The sequence below is a fragment of the Acanthaster planci genome, linkage group LG04 (genome assembly GCF_054643075.1).
Source record: "Acanthaster planci isolate LZ-2023a linkage group LG04, COTS_SCS, whole genome shotgun sequence".
In the NCBI taxonomy this organism is placed as follows: Eukaryota; Metazoa; Echinodermata; class Asteroidea; order Valvatida; family Acanthasteridae; genus Acanthaster; species Acanthaster planci.
Window position 1 is genome coordinate 12,009,757 of NC_141780.1, and position 24,158 is coordinate 12,033,914.

General features: G+C 40.9%; 1 protein-coding gene across 4 annotated transcripts in view; it reads right to left on the minus strand.

The window, feature by feature from the left end:
* Positions 1-24,158, minus strand: part of LOC110984883 (cadherin EGF LAG seven-pass G-type receptor 2-like) — a 111,482-nt gene that overhangs the window by 11,433 nt on the left and 75,891 nt on the right. For 2 of the 4 annotated variants that reach the window (XM_087135850.1, XM_087135851.1), the window contains exons 6-28: positions 18,763-18,872; positions 17,737-18,041; positions 16,895-17,061; positions 16,238-16,384; positions 15,341-15,620; positions 14,440-14,699; positions 13,899-14,082; positions 12,957-13,153; positions 12,050-12,256; positions 11,045-11,246; positions 10,337-10,589; positions 9,404-9,583; positions 8,421-8,547; positions 7,923-8,129; positions 6,816-7,054; positions 6,598-6,664; positions 6,313-6,392; positions 4,801-4,969; positions 3,873-3,950; positions 3,390-3,502; positions 2,528-2,637; positions 1,136-1,183; positions 85-204 (exon numbers count right to left, since the gene is read on the minus strand). In XM_087135850.1, coding sequence (XP_086991976.1) covers positions 85-204; positions 1,136-1,183; positions 2,528-2,637; positions 3,390-3,502; positions 3,873-3,950; positions 4,801-4,969; positions 6,313-6,392; positions 6,598-6,664; positions 6,816-7,054; positions 7,923-8,129; positions 8,421-8,547; positions 9,404-9,583; positions 10,337-10,589; positions 11,045-11,246; positions 12,050-12,256; positions 12,957-13,153; positions 13,899-14,082; positions 14,440-14,699; positions 15,341-15,620; positions 16,238-16,384; positions 16,895-17,061; positions 17,737-18,041; positions 18,763-18,872 — 3,850 coding nt within the window. The remainder of the gene's footprint in view (positions 1-84; positions 205-1,135; positions 1,184-2,527; positions 2,638-3,389; positions 3,503-3,872; positions 3,951-4,800; positions 4,970-6,312; positions 6,393-6,597; positions 6,665-6,815; positions 7,055-7,922; positions 8,130-8,420; positions 8,548-9,403; positions 9,584-10,336; positions 10,590-11,044; positions 11,247-12,049; positions 12,257-12,956; positions 13,154-13,898; positions 14,083-14,439; positions 14,700-15,340; positions 15,621-16,237; positions 16,385-16,894; positions 17,062-17,736; positions 18,042-18,762; positions 18,873-24,158) is intronic. The other 2 variants (XM_087135853.1, XM_087135854.1) reach the window with 2 other exon arrangements.

Below are 24,158 nucleotides of genomic sequence, written 5' to 3' on the forward strand. Positions count from 1 at the left end.
ACCATCAGCAAACATCATGCAAAAACCAGACACTGCTAGCAATAAATCTGCTCACAATCTCCAGCTGACATCCACTGATCTTACCACGGCTGCCACGGCTTCGATGACTCCGCCTGCCTTGGCTAACACAACTCTGACTACGGCTATTATTGCAGCTATTGCTCAGCGTGACCGTGTGACTGCCACTAAAGTCATAATCCCAGTCTATGCAAGCCGTCAGGACATGGGTAATAACAGCATGGTGAATGAAGGAATGGGTAAGTGCATGGAGAAGTGAGAAAATGGACGCAAACGGTGGTGAACGTGTTAGTAAAGTGATGAAATATTTTTTTTTTGTCTACCAAATACATAGTGACTGCCAACTGAGTACAAGATTAATCTCTAGAAATGTCCTTTCTGAGTGAAATGAATGTTTATGATTAGAAGCAGAGAAAATGAAGCAGGTGAACATCTAAAAAAATTTGACAGGTACTGATTTTGTCAACAAAATTAAGCACATCACCGTGGAAGGGTTTTTGGTTTCAATTCAACAGGTTGCAAAAGGTCGTCTTAGTGCACAGGGAAGGTATAACAAGAACCCCCCAGTGGCTCAGTCTCCAAAGTGCTGAGATGAGGCAAAGACTTCAAGCTACTTCCACTTGCTAGTTGGTTGGTTGCACTGAGTTTCTGTGAGTGGCATGCTCATTATGTGAAATGGCCAGATGCTGAGGTGTTCAACAGAAAATTAGGGTGATCAGCACTGGCCAGCAGGTGTTTGTTGTTTTTAAGTATTTCTATAATTTTAGTAAAAAAAATCAGAGTAATAAAATTTACTACACTTTGAAGTAGGTGGGAATGATATGTGAAGTAAGGTGTGAGGTTAACTAGAAAATGAAGGCATCAGCAGTGATTTTTCTGCAGTTTGTGTGTTGCAGTTATATACTTCAGTAATAGGATCAAACTACAAAGAGTCCAGCCCAAATGTTGTCACAAAATCTACTCTACCGAGCACCCCAATAAATAGGACAAAGCGATCAATATGGGAATGGAATCACTCACTACTAATCACAGATTTAGGTTAAACCACCTATATAGCATCCACTGTTACAATACTGAGTCATGGGTGAGGGGTTATAGGTCTAGGTGATGACCTTACCTAGTAGGTTGTTTCTTTGAGGGTTGAGTAGAGTCAAGTTATCGGGATCTGTGAATAGTATAAGGTTAATAATGGACCGTCATGCATACATGCACTGAAGAAATGGGTTAGTTGGTCCAGTTACAATTCTGGCTCTATCTCTCCTTGCTTCAAATTTTTCAAAACGGCCAACTATGTGGCATACTAAGGAATGAATGTGGGATTTTGTTGTGCGCTATGGGCTTACTAAACACACCAGGACAGGTTCAACATTGTGGCCTTTCAAGAGTTTCGGCCAAATCACCCAAGATTACTCTAAGGCCATTTTTCCATGATTCTTTTGCACTTGCATTTAAAAAACAGCAAACTGAGGTCTATGTTTGGATGAATAACTTATGCCGAAATCTCGATGAAATTGAATATGAATTACATTGGCAAAAAATGTTGCAGGCACCTGTCAATTTATTTTGTGCAAGATGCTAAAATACATTCAAGTCAAACATGGGTCTGGAGACTTGAGACTCACTCTATTAGGTTGGGTCACATTTTAATTTGACTCAAAACCTGAGTTTGAACAAAAATTAAATATATAAAAAGAAATAAAAGGATCGAGGACCATGTTAATTCAAATATTTTGGTCACAGAATTTGGTTGGATGCAGAGTGGATTTAAAAGAATATTCATGAGAAAACAGAAGCGGAGTTTTAATAACTTGTTTTGATAGCTTTTTAACTTCACACATTATAGCATTTAAAAAAATACGCATGCATAAGCCAGTCACTCGATTTCAAAATTGAAGCCGGAAAAAAAAGTTACCAAAAGACAGTATCAATTATCACTCAGCAACAGTAATGAATAAATGTGTTAGCTGTATCAATGATGAGATGAGGGAATTTTGAGAATTGTCATTTCCACAAGGATTAGGTCTTTGGTCCTTCAGGATAAATTCTTCCAAGAAGCCCAGATCATTGTTAACGAGATATTTTACAGCCCCTCTGTACATCTTGTGTCCTCAGAGCAAATATGAACTAGGATGCCCGACTACAGTATGACATATTTGTTTGGCACAACTTTTCATGAAAAAAATGAAAGTACCCAGACTCCCACTCCTGTCTCTCAGTATTTATCACACACCTAAATGGTTTAACAGAATAACAGCTATCAAAGAACACAAAGAAATCTTATTTCCCAATTAGTGCATAAATAGAACCAAAGCCAAACCACTTCCATTTACCATACGGCCCAAGGAATGTATAGCAATCCTGCTACCATAGTCTGTGTCAGAGCACATCTTTTTCCCCCTGGAAACACATTCTGTGCTATCTTCTCCAGTAAGTGCATACCAGTGACTGGAAACCTTTAGAATAATTAGTGGAATGCCTTGTCCAGGTAATGCAAAAACCACCCACTTACCATCCAGATTGGTGACTTTGGGTTTGTAGTTGTAGTAAGATGGAACATACTCATGGTTGGAGGGGGATGTTGTAGATGTGCTGGCTGTGTTTCGTAGATAGCCCTCTGGCCTGAGGTAGCAAACAAAGCGAAAATAACGCAAAGTTTCTCAGATTCGTTTGTTAGAAATTTTACTCCTTGACTTTACGTCTTGAATTGTCTGAGGTCATGCCACTGAATCCACTTCAACCATTAAGCGCATCCCCAACAGAAAGTATGAACACCACTCTTGGTACCAAAACAAAAATGTGCATCTTTAAGTAAGAGAATGCTTCAATGCAGGGATGCTGGTGAGGGCCTAATTTCACAGAGCTGCTTAACAGTTAGCAGAAAAGTTGTGCTTACAATAGCAGAAATTTTTGCTAACCTTAAGCACTATTTCACAGTAGTGTTGGGCAAGGCTGTGCTAACCGCTGCACATGCATAGACATGTTTACTGTTACATCATAAAGTTAAGCAATTTTCTCCTCTCGGGTCAGCATGTCTTTTGCTGTGCTTACTGAAACATGTGAAGCCTCTGCAAGTGTTAAATCATGTGCTTAGTAGCGTTATGAAATTGGGCCCAGTTTCTTGTCCAGAGCTAAAAACGAGGCCAGAGAAATATAAATAGATCTTGTTAAGGCTTCAAATTAGCCCAAACTTTTCACATGGAAAACAAAAGGGAAATCTGGCTATTGCTTGAAAACTGATATCCTTGACCCTCCCCACCACTGAATTAGCGGCACATTCTGGAAACTAGGAGTAACCTCTGCAAAGACACAAAGCACCTTTTCACATGGAGTGAGAATCTGCCCTTAGCTCATATGAAGCCTACCAGACCCACCTGTTGCTGACTTTGGTGCTGCGGCTGCCATGACTGCTACCGATGGAGCCAGTGGAGATGCCGATGTGGTGTCGGAACTGCCCATCCGTCTTGCTGTATGACAATGCTGACCGCTAAGGAACAGGAATAATTGGGGTACAGTCCTCAGGTCACACAACATGACTAGGTCTCATGGCTTACAGCAGAAGGTCTGAACAGTAATAAGCTGACTCCATGAACTGTATGCAACTGATAACTCAGTTGGCAGAGTACTATGAGTTCAAGTACGTTCCAGTCTGGACAACATGTCCTTATCATGTTCCCTTATTTTTTTGTTAATTTGCTGACAATTTCCTTCAAGGTAATTTGAATAATGATAGGGTTTAAGACTAGTTGCCCACTGTGATTTTTGATTGGATGAAAGCTTTGACATCATAGCGTATTAATCTAAACCATTTCTAGCTAAAGACATAATTGAAGGTCAGACAAGCATTGTTTACTTACGGAGGTATTGACACTCTCATCAAATTGAACCTTCTTTCCTTGTATGCCTAGACAGCATCGCATCCATTCCCTCCGTACCTAAACAAGATACAACATTAGCTTGTGGTATTATTTGATAATGAAATTACTGGAAACGCAGGAAAACATGAACTTCGTCACTTACCCGGTATCTACCATTTTTGGCTAATGTTTATGGTTACAGATGACCTTCTCAAGTAATGTGTGTTGCTATGTATGTTGGTTGCATTGTTGATAACGGCATCAAATATGACCAAGCCAAGTGAATTAATTGACTCGAGGCTAGCCTGCAAGCCTCTCTAACTTAACTAAGGCCCTGGTAAAATTCTAAAACAAAATAAATCTCAATGCAATTAGCAGCAAGATACCAATTCTCACATATTCAGTACAAACATAGTAATTCAGCACAGACAGATATACTTTGCAGATTTTCATTTTAAAAAACTACTTGTTGATATTAAATTCTTAGTTAATTCGGACCTCTTTATCCCAGTGTTTGTACATCTGTCCCATAGTGACAAACTATAAACATACATAAAGGGGAAACAAATTTCAATTCAAAGATGCTCAGAAAGGATTAAGTCAAAGTAAAAACCTAAGGATACAACCACGTGGAGTTGTAGTTGAGCAAATCACAAGTTTTTATGAGTTGTATCGCAGGTCAAATCACAAGTTTGATCACAGGAGATGGACAACAACCAAGAACCATAGCCACAGACCACATAGATTGTGGAACCTTGAATAGTGATAGACATTCAGAAATCGAAAGACTAAACTGTAGGATTGCAGTACCAATGGACTAGAAACTCAATCCGGAAATTGGCTCAAAACTGATATCAAATTAAGCCCACTACAATAGAAGACTAAGAAAGTGTATCAAGCTTAGCAAATGTGAGCTATCAAGACATACCTTGGAGTTGAGGACGCAATGGAAGAGGAAGATGAAGAATCCAAGGAGGCAGTTGAAGGCAGCAAAGAGGTACTGATAGAGTACCACATTCTGGTTGACAGCCAGCAGACCAAAGACCCAGGTGATGCCCAGAAGAGGCAGGAGGATGCCTGCTGAGCGTAGCCCAGACCTATCAATGACAGAAAAGATAATAGGGGACATCAGGGTATGGGGCAAGTTGAGAAAAGATAAAAAGTACCATGACCTAATGACCATGAAGTGCTGCGGGGCTGTTGATGGCTTATAATGTGGGCTTATGGGTAGAGTGTGCACCAGCCCTGCGGCTGGTGTAATGGCCTTTTGGCTGGGAGGTCTGATATGTAGTGTTGAAGTCTATCAAAATGTTGGTCCAAACCTTACAGCAGGACTATTCAGTATGTGATCTTCCGTAAGGCATCTCATCATGTTCACTTCTGATGACCAGTGATCACAGTGTTCTTCATCCATTTTATTGTTTTGAGTTCACCTGCTGCTCACTACACACTTTTAAGTTTTGCAATAAAACATGACATTTTTCTTTTGGGAATCAAATCAAAGATTTTGTTGAAGCAAAAATAAGTGATGTTAAAACACTGGCAAAAAAATTGACCACACTTTCTCAAGTCACTTTTTACATGGGAACTGGCGCTGGGAACGAGGTTCCTCACAACATCTCTTTGCACAGCAATGTTCTTTACAGCAAGTGCGTTTGGGGCATCCATAAATCAAATCATGCAGATGTACAAAGGTACCAACTACAAAACTGAGTGCTCCAAACATATGTATGCATGTATCAAAACAAAAAATGGTGTACAGTTTACGGTTTTTCAAGGTTAACTGTAGTACTTGTGCATGCATCTCCAATATCTACGGAAATTATTCAAAATATCTTTTGGAAACTTCCACGTCAAACTGTCATTTCTAACAGGCACACTTCTGAATAAACTCAAAACACTGTGGTAACATAATCTGTTTCTTCCAAAATGCATTGCCTGCTTTTTAGATTTCTTGTTTGGTTTTGAGCACAAATGGTTGGGAATGCAGGTGACAACAAAAGTAAACTTGATAACACTGAAATCACTGAAACGAATCAAATCTCCAGCCTTACTTACCACAAGGGCCTAAAGAGGAAAGCAGACATCATTGGGTTGGGAAAATCAAACAATAGGCACTTAAAAATTATTCCAGCCACATATCCAGAGCCAAGCACAAGAAGATGTGTATCAACTGACCACACAATCTGCTCACTTTGTTAGCAGGACTCGTTAAAACTTGGTTTACACTTCTGCGAGGCATTAGACACCCGGGGCATCAAGGAAAGTACTTTATCTCTTTTTCATAAATAGATGTGCTTAAACATGGTACTGAATACAGCAGAGGGTAACAACTTTGTACTTTTTATTTCAAATATCGAAAATAAAGATTTTGCAATTATCTCAGCACTGAAAAACGCAGTGTTTATATTTTCTGTACATCTCTTTAGAGATGACTTACTTGGTGTTTTGGTATTCTGGGTTTTTCGTTCTGCCAGTGAGAGTCACCCTGATAGCCAGGAAGAACACCACCAGGTTCATCTGAAAGAGAAATATGAAAAAAAGACAGTCACAAAGGAGGGAAAATCACACCAGGAGCCTGAATAAGATCATAAAGTGAAATAACAACCACTGTCCATGACTGAATGAGAGCTTAAAGTTGTGTGGTCAAAAGTAAATCCCTCTAAGCCATCAAATAATTAAAAGATTCACTGCTTGCTGAAATATGTTTTCCACCGTTACTTACAACCACAACAGCCAGCACAGGCCCAGCAAAACTCCAGATCAGGATGTCTTCAATGGATAACCAGCAGCTAAGCAGATAAGATGAATAAGGAAGAATATGCAAAAAGTGACTGGTTTGATATGGCAAGGTATCTTTATGCTCAAGAGATGAACTCACTGAAATCTAGAATATAATATGGAAGGAAAACATCAGGTACCAGATTTCAGAGTAGCACTTACAAGTGTTGGCCATTCATGTTGACTTGCTGACCGTAGTCTGCCTCGCTCAGCGGTACCGCCAGCCCTACAATGAGTCCAGGCAAGCCGTAGGCGATGACATAGTAGTAGGTCATGGGCCCCTGGTTGATGTTGCGGACTTCTGTCATCATTCGGTACAGGTGGATGCCTTCAATGAACATCCAGCCAAAGGCACTGAGCAGGGCGTAGTGGAGGAGGATGGCTACAATGGTGCAGGCAATCTGTGGAGGATGGAGATGACATCAAGGGTGAGTAGACTGAGCTATTAATACAGTTGCCAGTTTGGGTTGCTTTTCAACTCCTCCAGAGGAGGGGAGGGGGGGGGAAGTTAGGGTAAATGGTAAAGGAGAGGGTTAGGGGCATGTCACACAGGTCTCCAAGTTTTCTTTTAAGTCTGTAACCAAACCGTTTCATGTGGGTTGTTAAAAAACTTCCTTTGGCCCTCAATTAGATGGTGAAATAAATATACCAACAATCTCATCCACAATCCCTACATGCATAGTGGCAACAATGAGGTCCCAAAATCTGGACAAACAAGGGTGAAGGATGCACTGAATCAGTAGCAAAGTGTTGATTTCATATGTGCAAGTAAAAAAGCCATTTTGTGTCAAAAAGTGGGACACAGGTTGTAGCCACTCCTGCTATGGCACTCTGCTACACTGAAACAAACTCCAACATGCAACGTACCACATACATAAGTGCTTATACCTTGAAAAGAACATGGATTTACAATGAACACCATCTCCAAGATGGGTGTACCAACTGTTACAAGACCAAGCTGGCAGGCTTGCATCATGGTACTGAGTACAGGGCAAGGTCAAGCTTCAGTGCACCTGTAAAGCATGGGACATCACAGCACTAACATCCCCCTCCCACTAACAAAACACACTGCTTCTACTCTATGTTTGGAATTCTCTCTAGTGTCTTTTAACACACAAATGAAGTGGAATCAATTACACACTTGGCAACATACAGAATCAATACTGCACTTGATATCAGTGCCGGTCTGAGAAAGATTTATTGCTGTGATGTCCCAAATGTTACCACAAATAAATTGCTTCAACTTGCCCTGCTAGAGATGGGCCTTACCTTGTTCTCAGTGTTGATGCCCACAAGGAAGGTGACCTCGGCTGCGATCAGGGTGAAGACCAGGTTGACGTGGATGCTGTTCAGGTTGCAATGCAGGCTGGGAATGCACAGCAGGGTGAAAAAGGTGAACACCAGGGCAAAGATGGACATGCCCAGACCGATGTAGGAGACAATCTGTAGGGCTAGTGGCTGCTGGACAAACTCCTTCTGCAATTGGTCAAGATAAATCAGTGATGTACAATAGTTATTATGCATATGCTTAATACACATGACTTAAGTGTAATTAATCAACTTCAAACACATTCATGAACTATATTACAAATAATACATTTCTCTCTGTTTATATATAAACCAATATTCTTTGACTAGTTAATCAATTATGCTAAATGTGTCTAAAAGAAATAACTTCTTGAAGAGAAGGGAAAGCGTGAAAAAACCAAACATTTAAAAATAAATAACTTCTGAATGCATTAACAAAATTTATGCCATTGAGCTTACAACTGGAGGGGCATTGTCCACCATGACAGCAAAGTTGGTGAGATGGTTACAGGAACAGTTGATGTGAGTGGTGTTGTAGGAGTCCACAGCGCAACCCTTGGTGGACCAGCCACCCACCCCTTCAAACCTGCCACAGAGGAAGACAGCAAACACATGCAGCTTGTTGAACGGCTTGAAGGCATTCAACATAAATCCAGAAATTTTGTAGCCGATGGACTTACGTAACATACACTTGACCTGGTGTAGTAAGATGGGCTAAGTTACGAAATCCCCCAAATATGTTGCACTCAAAGATTAGAAAACTTGTGATACAAGATTCAGATTAGCAATTCCTAGGCTTCTGCACAAGGCACGGGGCCTGTTTGTTTCACTCCAATTTGAATCCCAATCAGTGATCTGATTTTTGTTCACTGACACCAGAAACTCACCTAACGGATAACGCAAACCAGCTTTGGGGTTACTGATTGAGATCCAGATCCATGTGATACAAACAGGCCCATTGTTTGTGGAATACAAAGTAATTTGCATATTCACAGTGTAAAGCAGTTTGCTAAAGAAAGCAGAGAAAATGTCCCATCTGCAACCAGAATGTTGATTTCATTATAATCAGAACACATGTAATTCAAAACTGGAAACTGCTTACTGACTACAGTGACCTAAAATACAAATCACAAAATATGGAGGGCCAGACGTATTGATCCTCATAAGCAAAATGATTCGATTGTGGATTATAACCACTAAGATCACCACATCTATGATTTAATCTGAAAATGCGAACAAAAACATGAAACAAACTCCTTTGTTACCCTCACAAGGCAATAGTCTACTGGGTGCCAGTACTTAATGCAGTGCAATTCACATTGGCAAACAGCTGCATCTGGGTTGAATGTTTGGTTGCACAGGCAAAACATTCCACATCAGCCCACAAGTTCTTCAATCAGGGTGAGCCGCTCACATGGCATCTACTTAAAACTGTGACTTACAAGAAAAAGTCCCAGAAGATGCACTGCGGATTATGGATGTTTGCTCGACCCAGAGCGGTGATCTCCAAGATGATTGGGTACAGCAGATCTTTAGTGCTGCCCTCAGTGGCTAGGTGGTCATACAGTGACAATGAGATGACGGGGGTGTTGATGACTTGACCAACGGCACCCTCTGATGACCTAATCAGAGTTAAGAAATTGTTTGAGATTATGACTATATAGTAAAACAAAATTGAATTGGAAAGTACAGTTACTGAGACTTCACTTCACATTCTGCGTCAGATTTAAATCATTTTTTGACGTCCTACAGAACAAAACATATATTGGTAGAGTTGGAATCAAGTTTAACTACCAAGGCAATGATGAGTGCATACTTTCAATAATGAAGATGTATATATGAACATTTGGACACAATTCTATGGAGGGTGTACAAACCATTGCTTAAGCTTTCTGACATTTGCAGAAAATCATTCTTGTTCAAATATACAGTTACCCAGCCATTTTAGAAAGTCAGATCAGTGTAACAGGCAGACAAAAGAGAGGGGCACAAATTTGTTTGTGAAATACAATAAGGCAAAGAGAATTTTAAGGACAACTGCATTTCCTTTCCTTTGCAGAGCTTGCAGGAAGACCCCAAATTATGCCTCAACAATCACAAAGGCCATAAAGGTTACAGAGAGAAATTCAAAATATTTTGGGGTGAACTGAAATAAATTAGGCCCTACCCCCCAAAAACAAATTAGTTTTGGATCTGCCTTTACACTGTACTATGCTTCGACTCTGATCCATCAGAAGTTCATTTGCAGTATTTACAACCAACAGTTGCACTATGACCTGATCAATTCATAGAACATTTTAATGTTTTGTGATCACGCTTTGAACCCAGTTGGTCAATTCTGGCCAAGGCAGGGCATAGTTCCATTGGTGACTTACTTGACGCTGGAATCTGATTGGTTAGGTAAGAGCTCTCCCACTGTGTTGTACTTGATATAGGACGTTAAAGCGACGTTGCTTTCGATGGAAATCATGGAGGGGTCGTCCACTTCCGGTTTGGGTTGGATTACGCCCTCAGGAATGTGTATTTGTGTAGTATCCCGCTCAACTCCATCCTCCCACTGGTCAATCTCGTAATTGGGGATGACTGTCGAGTTTAGGTTCTCCCGAACAATAACGTCATGGTGCATCACTGATAAGATTCAAATGTTAAAAACGGAGATGGTAGCTCTTTAGAAAAAAAAAGTGATGTATAATATGCTAAAAGTGAGCAGCAATATACAACTTGCAAGGAACTGAACAACACAGAATTGAACTGATTTAATCTGGAGTTATTAACGATGTGAAAAACATTTCTTAATTTCTGACTTCATAAGAAAAAGTATACATCAAAACAGATTAGATTTGCCTTTCATCGGAGTGAAAAATGTCACTAACAATTACACCTAAATTTGCCAATCAAAGTGCTCTAGTCACATTGTATTACACACCCAAAGCTTGTTGGTTGCTATGCACAGTACATTTCATTCACCATTCTGTAACAATTGCTGACATCAACTGACAAGCACTATTCCATCTTGAAACTAATTCTAGGCATGAGAGTTGTCTGTACATGGAGTTCCATGCTACCAAGGAATCGTGCCTTACCAATGTTGGGAGCAACAATGAAGAACTCTGGAGTGTGTGTGTAATCAGATGTGATGGCCGTTATGGCTGTCTTGGCTATGTTAGCACCAAAGGCCTCCAGGGCTGATATGACCTCTGGTACACCTTTTGAACTCCTCTGTATGATGGCCCAGTGGGCTTTGTTCACAGGGTCTAGCAGGCGGCTGGCAATCTCAACCACTTTCTACAAGTGGGGAGAAAGGCCCAAGAAAATGGAGACATTGATAAAAACCACTGCTGCCAAGAATGTACAGTACCAATGGTTCAAGACTCATTCACTGACCCAGGACTCAAGGCATGAATGCAAATGCAAATTTGTTTCACTGTTGAAATGAATAGTTGTGATATTTGCAAAACTTTTCCCCACAGATGACAAACCTGCATTCCTGTTTGTCATTCAAGTCAAGTGTGGGTGGCTTTTAATTAAGCAAGTAGAAAACTGAGCCAGATGTGCTCATTCTGACAGGTCTTTTCGTATGTTCTCTTACATTTGTCTAATTGCAGTAGTCACTGCAAGCCACGGTTTCACGAATGAACCCTAGACCATACTTTCGTGACTCCTAACCAGAAACAAGTGTGTGACACCAAATTAATAACCAAGTAATATTTAAGGTGGCACATAAGAAATGCAGAGCAAGAAATGGTTACATCATCTAACAGAGAGAATGTACAAGGCAGTAGATGATAGTTTATAAATATCATTTACACTAACATTCAGCATGTGTTCTACTCTGCTACTCTCACTCATTACATTCTAGAATAAAGTACCTATTTTAGTTTACAGCATAGAAGAGCAAATTTGGGAATACTTTTTAGGGCAGACCAAAGAACTGCCTGCTTATTTTCTGCCATTTTAAATCAGTTTTAACTGTGACATCATATCGGCACTACCAAAGTTGCAAAATCAGTCAATAAATGACCACAGCAAAACATATTTCTCATCACAGCCACAACAGTACGCCTTCAGTTCAATCCAGACCAACTCACCCTTGTGAAGGAGCTCCTGATGGCAGCAGTCACATTCAGCCCTTCCTGTTTGCTCTCATGGTTCAGCACCAAGACCAAGACATTGTAGGTGAAGTTAACGTCCGCTCCATACATCCTCTCTGTCTCTAGGGTAGCCTGGTGAACTTTCTCCACCACAGAGAAGGACAAATCTGGGTTCAGACGCTTGACTTTCTGAAGATCGGCAATCTATTGAGTAAAACAAAAAAAGAATGAAAGAAATAAACCCAACAGGGTATGGAACTGTTAATCACTTCCTGCCGGAGAGTCCGGTTTCGGGCACATAGGCTTTATACATGAAATGGGAGAGCCTGAAACCGGACAAAGGAGCTAGGCCTTATAACAAAAGACCGTACCTGGAACAAACAACTGAGCTGCTGAGAATTGCTAACATTTTTTCCGTTGTCAATAGAGGAGGAAATCCATCATCGTTTGGAAAGACAGATTTGTGTGGGTGTAAATGTCCACTAAATGAAGTTATGATTTTTTGAAGAATTTTGAAAACAGAAAATCTTGAAAATCTCCCGGTTTTATGACATGCAACTTCAAATTAAACCCAGCAGCAAGTGGTTAATGTGAATTTGAGGTTTGAAGAATGTCTGCTATATGGGCAACCCATTGAGCAACTCTTTAAACTTAACACTGACAGCAACATATCAGTGCTTTCAGGGTCAAACAAAAGCATCCTTAAGCTATTAACTTGCATAAGTATTTCTTCCCAATAAAACCTGATGAAACAAGTATGCAATTTCCAGTTATAACAAAGATCATGAAATACATAACCAGTGCTCATAACAGACAGTTCAATTAATTTCAAATTCATTAATTTCTCGTCCATGCTCGGTTGCTGTTAGCAACATTCAGTTTATATAAAAAAACAACTACTTGCCATGTCAGTGAGTGCATGGAAAGCCTCTGACATGCATCTGAAGAGGTCAGGCTCCAGCCAGTTGTCATCCAGTGAGCATTTTCGGCTGGCTTTGCCAAATGAGTTTGGAGGGCAGTCTACCAATGCCACTTGGTTGAACTTGGTTTTGGGCCACCAGATTCCCTCAGCAAAGCGCTTCGGACAAGAGTCATACACCACTGTAAAGACAGAGTTTAAGATGGGTTATAGGCAGCGTTCTTACTGTTTGCTAAGGTTTCAAATGCTCAGGCTTCTCATCTAGGCCCACTCTGGAACTGCCAGGAATCCTCAAGTGGAATTCTCAGTCCATACGCATAGTCTGAATAAAGCTTCAATATCTTTGAGATGAAGACAGTAAGAAGGACCAATGCAGTGATACCCTTCTGACATCTGACACAAGGTCAACTCCTCCAAATACACACATGCACATTAGGGACTGCATTCTGTGAGCACACCTACTGGAAAGCTGCACTAAGCAAACAACAAAGAGGGCAGAAGTATACAGCAACTGACTTAAGACAAAAGAACCTTGTGTCCTACATTACATCAGGTTTCAGTCTTCGTGCACGCTTGTGCTACAAAAGAATGGCCTTTTCCAAGCAGGATACATTGGAAACACATTCCAACCCGAATGCATAGCAAAGCTACTTCTCAATAAACACAGGAACATTTCCATTATATTTGTTTTTTCTCAAATCTTGGCTTCCTTTCAACATCAGCTTCCTGATTCTACGTTTTGAGTGTAGTCCCTTCACACCCTTCCTTTTGCTGCTGCATAAACGTTGAGTTGTCTAATGTGAGACCGAAGTTGGAAGAATTGTCATTTGGTTTCTGCAGTAAACATTTGAAGCTGATAAAGCCACAGATGCACACAAAGTGGATATTTCAAATAAAGAAAACCACTTAGGTTGAACTGTAACTGACCTTTACAGCCCTGGAGTGTGACCTCAGCATAGGGGTCAGCACAGGAGTCACATGCCCTGCCCATTACACCCCTCTTGCAGTGACACTGTCCAGTGTGATGGTCACATTCTGGTCCATAAGACCCATCTGGGTAACAGTTACATGGGTAGCAGGTGTCGCTATTTACTGGTTGGTAATGGTTTTCCTGCAGAGATCAAACAAGAAGTTTTTACCAGATTGCTTTTAAGGTGAATAATAAAGTAGCATTGAAGTGAATACATTCTGGCTAACACAAGGCTATGATTTGAAATATATAAACTAAATTGAAACACTTGTGGAGGATCCTTAAAACCGGTTTTCTGATGACGGTCATCAACAAATTTAGTATATATGTGATAATCATGAAATTGCAACTTTAATGTCAGTAGGTTCAAAAGTTATAAATTTTCGGTGGGTCCATTTAGGACAAGTTTACATGCTCTTCACTGGTGCATGTTTAAATTTTGAGGATTGTTTAACTTCTCTCAAACAAGTTGGTAATAGTAGAGACACGGTGACTCACCTCACAGTAACATTCACCAGTGGTTTTATTGCAGTCTGAACTGAAGCCTCTTCCCTCATCACACTCACAGGGCCCACAGATCTTGTAGCCCCACCAGTCATCGTCACACTCCTCCACCTCATTCTGGCAGTGGTCACCGTAATACTGACCTGAGCACTCGCAGATGTAACCATAGGGAGAAGCGCTGGATGGCCAGCAGGTTGAGCCGTGCTGACAGATGTTGAGGTTGCAGGCACTGGTACACTCTGGCCCATAATGCCCTGCAAACAGAAAAATCAAAATGTCTCTAATTTCTTTTGTTTAAAGTGCTCAGTTTGGAAAAAAGCAGTCCAACCAATTTTAACACTCAAATCATTACAAGGCTTGTTTTCATTCTTGCAGTGTATATATTTGGTTATATGTCCAAACATGAATATGTTATTGAATTCTTTTTAATTAAATCTTTCTACTGGATAATTTGTTAACTTGTTAATCTGATTCGAATTTTGTCAAATTACATTTCCAGGTTCCGGGTCCTGCACAAGTTCTTGATTTTTACCTGGATCCATCATATTGCTTTTCTTTTTGCCTCTTTAGATTTTCATTGAAATGTTTGATTATATGACCAAAAAAACTGCAGTTATTCTATAAATAAGAAGTCCATTCACTTGTACAGTTTTTGATGAGAGATCTGATATTGTTATGATGCAGTTAACGTAACAATGGAACAATGGGCCTTTAAGAAAGCAGAATCTGCTGTAACTTTGTAACTGTTGGTGGTGTTAGCTAGGAAGTACGTGGGCTGGAAGGTCACAGTGCAGCAGACAAAAACAGAGGTAGCAAGAAGGCCTAGCCAGCAGTAATGACATTCAAAGGTTCAAAATGGGAGAGAAACACCATGAAAAGCCAATGGTGAACATACCTTGGTTGCAGATGCACTCATACTTCCCCCAGAGATCCACACAGGTACTGGCAGCTGGGCAACTGACTGACTCAAAGGAACAGGAGTCTACTTGAACACAGCCCAGCTGGATGTTCTGCTGCTGGGCTGCGGCCAGTGCTAGGATATTATCCCCAACCTTCAGGCCTTGCATACAGCCTGTGAAGCCACGCCTCACTGTGCCCTCTGCATTGACCAAGCCACCAACGTAGACAGTACTGACACTCTGACCATCAATGGTGTCCCGGGCAGCCACAGATTTCTGGCAGGAATGAATAAAACATGTCCAAAGAGAATACATGAAACTGGCCAAAACCTAGCAAAGTGAATTCACTTCCTTCAGGAAAGCATAAGAACTTTTGAGATACCGCAATTTCAATTTAACACAATGTGGTAGTTGAATCCACCACAAGTCCAGTCACACGTACAAAGACGACCAATCACAAGAGGCATAGTGAAGAGAGGCAAAGGAACATCTTTACCAGACTTGATTTCAATAACTCTTGACTTAACTAATGACCAGATGGCTTGTGATGGACTTGTAACAGATGCAGATATACAAGTGAGAGTTGAAGCATAAGTTTACTCAAGTAAAACGTGGAAAGGACCGGGACAATCGGAAGGTAGTGGGTACTTGATAAAGGACGCAGGGAAGGGCATGGAATCAACAATGCTAGACTGAAGGACATTCACATGGCAAGAAAATGGTGTGATCATTTAACTATTGCCCAAGAGGTAACAACAAGATCCTGCTATTTTGTCCTCCAATGCTGCATCTTATTGGCCCCTCTGCAGGAAATTCATGCATTTGGCTCGCTGGAATGATCACAGCAGTCGCAGCAGATGCCACATAAATTACCAGTGGTATGGAGAACTCACCGTGTGTTGGTTGAAGTCTAGTGTCAGTACAATCTGGTTGTTCTTCCACTCAGCAGTGAAGTCGTGCCACTGGCCGTCATTCACTTCAACTCCCTCCAGTTTAGCAGTCACTGTAGGCGTCCGATACTGAATCTCGCCAGACTCCAGCTACAAAATAAATAACACACCATCATTTGCATAAACCAATATCTAACATGAGTTACTATCAATGTGAATTGCTGATTCAAGAAACCTTGATTTACCACTGTGTAAACATGGGATGATACACCTTCATTTATGACAAAGACTGTAAGAAAAGTACAATTTATTCATGAAAGGTGGAAGGAGCAATCAGAAAGCACCCAACAAGCATATAACTTACTTCATGTTTTGATGTCACTTTCCCAATGCTTACCTGATAGGCAGGTTTATTAACCAAATCTAACTTTGTATTATATAATGCTACTATGGGATACCTGAAAGACGTAAATCTCCAAATAGCGAGAATAAGAACATCCAGTATAGTTTTTTACAGGTCTGTACATTAATTTCCTTATTACTCAACTGATGGTGTTTTCAACACAGCAAAGAATGTAAAGGAACAGTGAAAGCTTAGTGAAAAGGAACTACTTATACTAGTCCACCATATCTCTTCCCTCCCACTGAATATAATCTCACCTCAATATGTATGCTGAGTGAAGACGAGAGCTGAATGTTCATCAGGACTCCGTTAAAGTCTCTGGTGCGGAACACCACACGGTTCAGCCATGGTATGCTGGCAGGAGAGGTTAAAGCTTCAAAGGTCAAGAGGCCATTGCCTTGGAAAGTCATCACATCTGAGAGATCTGTAATTAAGAAAGTGAATGATACTCCCTCAGTCAGCTCAATTTTTAAAACCCTTCAAAATATACAGATTTTAGAAATGACAGATATTGGTGCTACAAACAGAATCATTCATCAAAGGAATGTTCAATATGGGAAAGAGCAAAGCAATGAAAGTTTGCTTACAAGGTATAACCTACTGTTGCCAAAATAAGGTCTTTGATAACACTTTCTGAGGAAAGACAGTTCTGAATACTTCCAGATTATAGATATTTTCTCACACATTTCACAGAATTTCATGACTCAAAAGGCGAGCTCAAGCAGCACTCACAAAGATGATAAAAACTCACTTATGTCTTGACAGGGAAAGCTAATTACTGTAAAGTATCAGGCTTAAGGGTATCTGTCTAGAGCAGAAGCATCCCCTCATCGGCTGAAAAGAGCCATGCTGGTGGGGAGTGCTCCTTAGGTTGGTAGCCATGCAACAGTAACATGAGCATCTCAAAGTTGTTGGTGAACCAGCAAAGTGCAGTTCCCAACAAAGGGGCCTCCGTTGCTAGGAAATTGCACCTCTCTCTTGGTTCCGCTCTAACCTTATTAAGGGCATAAGCCATATTGAAAACTCAAAGGGTGGGTTTAATATTTGTACCTGCAGCTGAAGTTGCAACATAAAAGTCACGATGCTTTAACAGAATTACCTTCTTGGCAATTGCGTCCTCCATACCCATCTGGGCAGAGACACATATAACCATCCCACTCAGACACACAGTGCCCTCCTTTGTCACCCAGGCAGGGTCCGCTGTTGCAGAAGTCCTCCCGGTGGGGGCAGCCAGGCAGGGTGTCTCCCATGGGCTCCAGGTTAGTGGCTGTTGCCAAGTCTAGTAGTTCTTTGTCAATGAAGACGTCTCGGATGCAGCCCACAAAATCTGTGTTGATCACAGGAAAGTCTTCCGGCAGATCAGGGAGGCCACCAAGTATGAATGGCCCCGTCAAGTCCAAAAATCTGAGAAAAAAGAAAGAGAAATCATTTGAACATGTGGTACATAGCTCTGATAATATATGCTTGAGTGCAATTGTACAATGGTGTATTTCTCTGGAATATTCTTAGGCCTACATGAGCAGTGCCACTCTAAAAGGACCCTTTAAGCAGCACAAAAGGACCCTTTAAGCAGCACACTCTTCTTTCTGCAATGTATCTTGTTTGGAAACACCTTTAAGGGCCTACACAAGCAGGCATCATCATGCACTGCAATGTACCTACTGGCATAACTTTTCAATGGAATACGCACAAATTATAATGCCATTGCTGCTAACTTTGCTATCTTTGTGTAGATCTGAAAACAAAATATACAGGTTGTGTGAACCTCATTTGGAAATAGCGGGCCTGATTATTTGCATTCATCTAAAAAACAACTGTGAAATTACAGATTATTTGTCACTAAAATTGGAAAATTAAAACCTGAAAAGGTTTGCCTATATGCATTTCTAATTTAGAGACACACAACTACTCCGTCCCAAAAGAAACAAGCATTCTGTTGCAATGCTGTGGATGAGGGTTAATGCTGGCTTTCAGTCACTAGAACAGTTGCAGTCCCAAGTGAAGTTCATTAAAATACACTGAAGTTTAAAGTGCACAATGATGAAGGCGACACTCTGTTTTCTGGAAACAAGCTGTTTCAACCATTTGCACAGGAATGGGGTGTGAAAAGAAATCCAAAACTTACTTCAGCTGGCCGCCTTGCAAGACTGAGGCTGCACAGGAATAATTGCCCAACTGTTCACCATGATGCAAAGCCACAGCCGCATTGCAGTCATCCAAAATTAATGTTGCCATCTGAAGAGAAACAGAACACACAAGAGCTGGAATTAGTGCATTCCTCAAGTAAAATGAATCTGACCACTATGAATCTTTACAGTCTCTGGCATAAAGTATATTCCACATATATCAACAATGACAAGAACTCTTCCCTTTGCTACGTTTTGTTAGAAACTGCACTATCAAATTCCACATGAGAGATGTAGAAATGTGTTCAAAGCTGTTTCACGTCTTTCTATGGTTTCCATATGTCAGGATAAGTATGGCGTCTAATCCCATTTATGTTTCATGAAATCTGCACATGGTACATTTCACACTCAGATCAGCTGCATCATATTTACCTGCTTGTTGAAAGAAAAATGTTCACTATTTGTGTATGGCATGTTCTGTGCCAAAGATAACTTTGAAAATAAAATGGACAAATGTATAAATAACTGAAACTATACAAGCGTGCCAAGACCAAGAGCTTTTTCCCGTGTTGTGAATGTACAAAACTTGGAAGAATTAAACTCCAGAGGAACCATGTTTAGAAATAGAAAGTTTCTACATGTCTCACTCAAATGCAAGCGTGTGACATAATGTTTCATATGATGTCCCCAATCAGTGATGTGCCTGTATATTGCTTGAGGTTGGGAATGGATTTTTTTTTTAAAGCCCATTCACAAGCTATTAGTACATAATTTGTAGCATTACTGATAATTTTTAAACTGATATTAAAAATGGCTAATTCTGTATGCACATCCTTGCTCTTGTGAAATCTGACTCCTTTACCACTCTACATTAATGACAGGTGCGTATCGTTTCCAGGCAAAACCAGCAAACCATCTTGATATCATCACCGGCCATGCAGAACCATATAAAATTCCACACTTCGTTCTTTGCAATGCAGTTTAAAATATCGGTGTCACACAGGCACGCAGTTCGCCTCTGCCAGTACCATGTGACTCACACACTTCATGTATTCAATAAATGGTCCAGGAACAAAGGGATTTTTTATGCCGGTGGTTTCGCATTTCGCCTGCGCGTGTCCAAGATGCTGCCAGGCTGCAGGTGGGCTGTTCTTATCTGCAGGAAATATCGTTGGGGGGATAGGTGCTGGATGGGACGTACGATCACGCGCATTACAAGTGTTTGGTGTAAACTGTCATCTCTAGTTGCCAATTCTTTGCCGTGATCTGCTGACCTTACTCCATGTTATTGAGCATCAGGTTTGCTTGGTTAAAACGAGGGGAAGAACTGGGGCATCTTATTGGACAAACCACCGGGGAGAAGGGGAAATAGGTCACCATACATCAAGCTGTTATCATTTTTTCCTGTCAAACAAAAATGAGAAGTCTGCATAAATTTGCAGAATATTCCAAGGTATTCAGATCTGCATTAAACCTGGTAAAACCAGTTACAGTTGTACTGGATTTCTACACAAAGGAAGTAAATATAGAAAGTAAATACTTCCAGAATTTTATTCCAACCAGAGTAAATATTCATCCCTGACACTTACTTCAAAAATGACATTTTAAATGACCTCTCAGCATACCAAATAAATATTTGACACCTCCACTCTTAATAAACTAATGAACTGATTTGTTCTCCTCCTGCTCACCACAGCGGCTCTCCTCAAAGAGCCCAGCACAGGCAGAGACTTCAAGCAACAAATTGGCTCCATGCATCATTTGCTGGAGCCGCTCACGCTTAGTCAATCAAGCCACAAGAAAAACTCTTGCCTGACATGGCAGCGAGATTGATGTGCAAGACAACCGTTACGGATGGTTCTAAGACTAAGGGTCAGATGCAGGGGGAAGGGATAGAGAAAACAGAGGCAGGGTTGTCCATCTTTACAGGTCTCTCTTTCTGCGATTGACCTGGAATTGTTAGAGGGGGCAAAGTTCACATACATGTACAGTCCAGTCTGTTTCAATAGTAGCCTGAGGGGATGTTCTTTGTACAGGATAACTTTGCACGGTGCAGTGCTCCAATGTTAAACGGGGACGACTGAAAAATCACGGCGCAATATCAAAGTGCATTTACAGTCTGTTCTCTGGGAAGCATTGTCCTCAATTCTTGAAAGGGGACCGTGGACAGGAAAAACCCACCAAGTGAAACATTATTTTGACAGCACACTTCACCAGTATAGTTGGTTTGCATGTAGCATCCTCAACAAGTGTTCTGTCTGCACCAAGCTTGAAGTCCAACTTACAATGCAGCAGAGTCTCACGAAGGTTCTTTTTAGTAACTTTTTCCTACATCAGCCCGTTTTTTTACTTGGCACAATAGCTGTAAATATTTCTGGAGAATCCTACGTAAATTGCCATGATGGCAGTGCGAACTACAAATTGTTATATATATATCATATATACATGTATATATCCAGCAGTGGCCTCCACACATACAATGTACATGCATTAGTCTACGGCTATAAGACGCCCATCAAACAATTAGTCTTAATGTACACTCTATGAGTGAGTCACTCCCTGACGAGTCAGTATGTCTGGGGCTGAAACAGTAACAAGTGCATCGCTGATGTCAGTGCCAACAATGATCAATCTTTCTTATCTCATCCCAACCATCTTATTTGTGTGGTTGTAGAAGAGGCAGCTCGTGTGCCAGTAATTAGCTCATGAGTGTATGGAGATAGGGAGAAGCTGGCATCTCCCGTCTACAAGAGGGGGGGGGGGTGCTGGTATCTCCCGTCTACATGAAGGTGTCTTTGCCAAAACCAACAGATGTGTATTTTGGGGGGTGGGGCTTCAGATGAAGACTAAGTGGCAGCCTGAAAGTCATTACCGACTTTATAACCACCATTTTTGGACTTGCTAGAACACCCCTCATGTCATTCAAATGCTGAGCAAGAAAACTGGCAGGGCACCACTTGAAAGCAATGCCCATCCTATGACACTTCGACTACATGTAGTAACGCCCACTTGCTTAGCAGCAAAACTTTATGCCCAGCGAATGTGTGCACATCTGTGGTAGAGAATGCATCTGGTCTGAAGCCAAGGGGGATGCATACAGAATTCAAGCAAAAGAGCATTTGGTAAAGAAAAACGGCACACACAGAAATGGGCAAGAAATTAAGAAAGCCACCAAGATGAGCATTCCGTATATGTGAACCAAAAAACCAGAAAATATCAGAGCCCCCATTTCATTGACAGATAGGTTTTTAAGTGAGTCTTTTACATGTGTTTGGTCATGTTTATTTTGCAACATGTTTATAAATGTCTTTTTGTTTAACTCAAGATCTGATCAAGTCAGAGGGTCTCCCCAACTGCCTTTTTTCGGGTTTGGGATTTACGTTTGTTTATAACGGATATGGTGGTTCACCGGCAGTACGGGATTCGTCAGTCTTTGTCAGTCATCTATTACCCCAACGGTGCAGGCTGTGTTTATTTGGGAGAACTGAGCCCTGAGTCATTTTGCAACAGTGTCTCTTCAAAATTCTTTCCCTGATGATTACCGTGCACCCAACAATACGAGGCAGAGAAAATATACGGCCAGCAGCATAGAAACTTAGATTAAAACGTCTGAAACATTATCCAGATGGATAAATGTTTGGGTTGTCTCATGACGACTCTAGAGAGAGAGGGAAAAAAAGGGGGTAGCCTAGTATCAACGTTTCTCCGCATGAGATCCACTGTGTTTAGATAAGGCTTACATTCATGCAATATTTGCTTCTCCAATTGCTCTGGTTCATCCAAATTTTATATGAATGTAGCCGTCGATGCTGCGGGCAGTTTTTGCAGTGAATACCTTAGTGGCTGTAAATGTGTGAGTCATATGCAAGGCCCGGGGATCTTTCTCAGCAATGATATCCCCCTGTCTTGTTTGTTGCAAGTTTCGGGCAGTAGTCAAGAGCCTTGTCTGCTCCACCTCTATTGTTACCAAGGCATTTCCCGGGGGTCTCTCGTCAGAAATTGGGTCTTCTTGGCTTCAGTTTGACTTGCTCTCCTCGGCAGGTAAACCACTCCAACTGAGTGGAACCAGTGGCAAGTTAAAGCCCCATTCCTGAGCTGTCTACTTCAGACCTGGATACAGAACCCCTGACAGAGACAAGACAATCACCGAACTGGGCGTTGGCACCACAAAATGAAACTTCAGTGCAGTGAAGGCATTAACAGATGATTTTTCCGGTATTTTGCACAATATTTTGGCACCACAATTAACCATACCAATATGGTTTACAAATGTGTGCCAATACATTGTGGATCATACAAGTTCATAAAAAAATGTGTGAGACTTCTCAATAGATACAATGTAAGAGTTCATTACTGTTTGAAAATCAGGAGAAAGTCATTCTAATTTAGCAGTTTCACGGTATAAACCCAAAGTGATTTCATATAAAAAAAAAAAGAAAGAAAAAAATTTATATAATGTCCCTCAAAGTCTGATAGTCACATGAAACATGACTTGTTGCTTTACAATTTACACATCAGAGTACTGGATAGTGCAGATGGAAATCGTTCTATGGTGTCTCTACAAAGTCGAATGCACTATGTGTACCGGGAACCAAATACGTACTGGTATTCCCTTGCGCATAATGAAAAACCTGATGGCCGTCTTTGTCTCTGTGAATATTCACCTGAACACAATCCCCAGCCAATCCCTCACATCAATTTCTAATTGTTCTGTCTCCATATTTCTCAAATTCGGAGGCCCAGCGCCAGCATTTCCCCTCCCCTCCCCCCCACAAGAAAGGCTGTTAATAGTAGCCTGTGGGCATTCTTGAACTCTCATGAAGTAGTGTCAGGCATAAAGCGAGTGGGGCAGTGAATAATTCGCGGTGCATAAATGCATGGGACTGGGGGTGGTGAATTGATGAATAGAAATGGTGGCAACAGTAAACGGTTAAAATAGGTATGGAGTGAGGGTCTGTAGAGTGTACAGAACTAAAGGAGTTGTGGATACAGACTCATTCTCAGGAAAATGAGCAACTGCACTAAGTAAATACATATACTTACAATACAAAAGGTTAAAAGACGGTTAACCGAAACTATATCACATGAAGTATGACAACAGGTTGCTTTTAAGAGCTATTGCATCTGTTAGTCATTTTGAAGGGATTTGATGTGTATGCTTGAAATGATCTGTAGGCTGTTCAAAGCTGGAGGTACATTCACTGTTCAAGACCAAGCCACAAATTATCTTCACAAACTAAGTATTATTGAGAAATACTTCATCATACCGGAAGCTACTTGTTCAATATGTCATATGCTGAAGGGGACATTCTGGTTAAGCTCAGTTGAAAAGGGCAATTTAACTGTCCCAAAACACTTGAATCATGCATGAAATACTTCACAAGCACCTCGGATC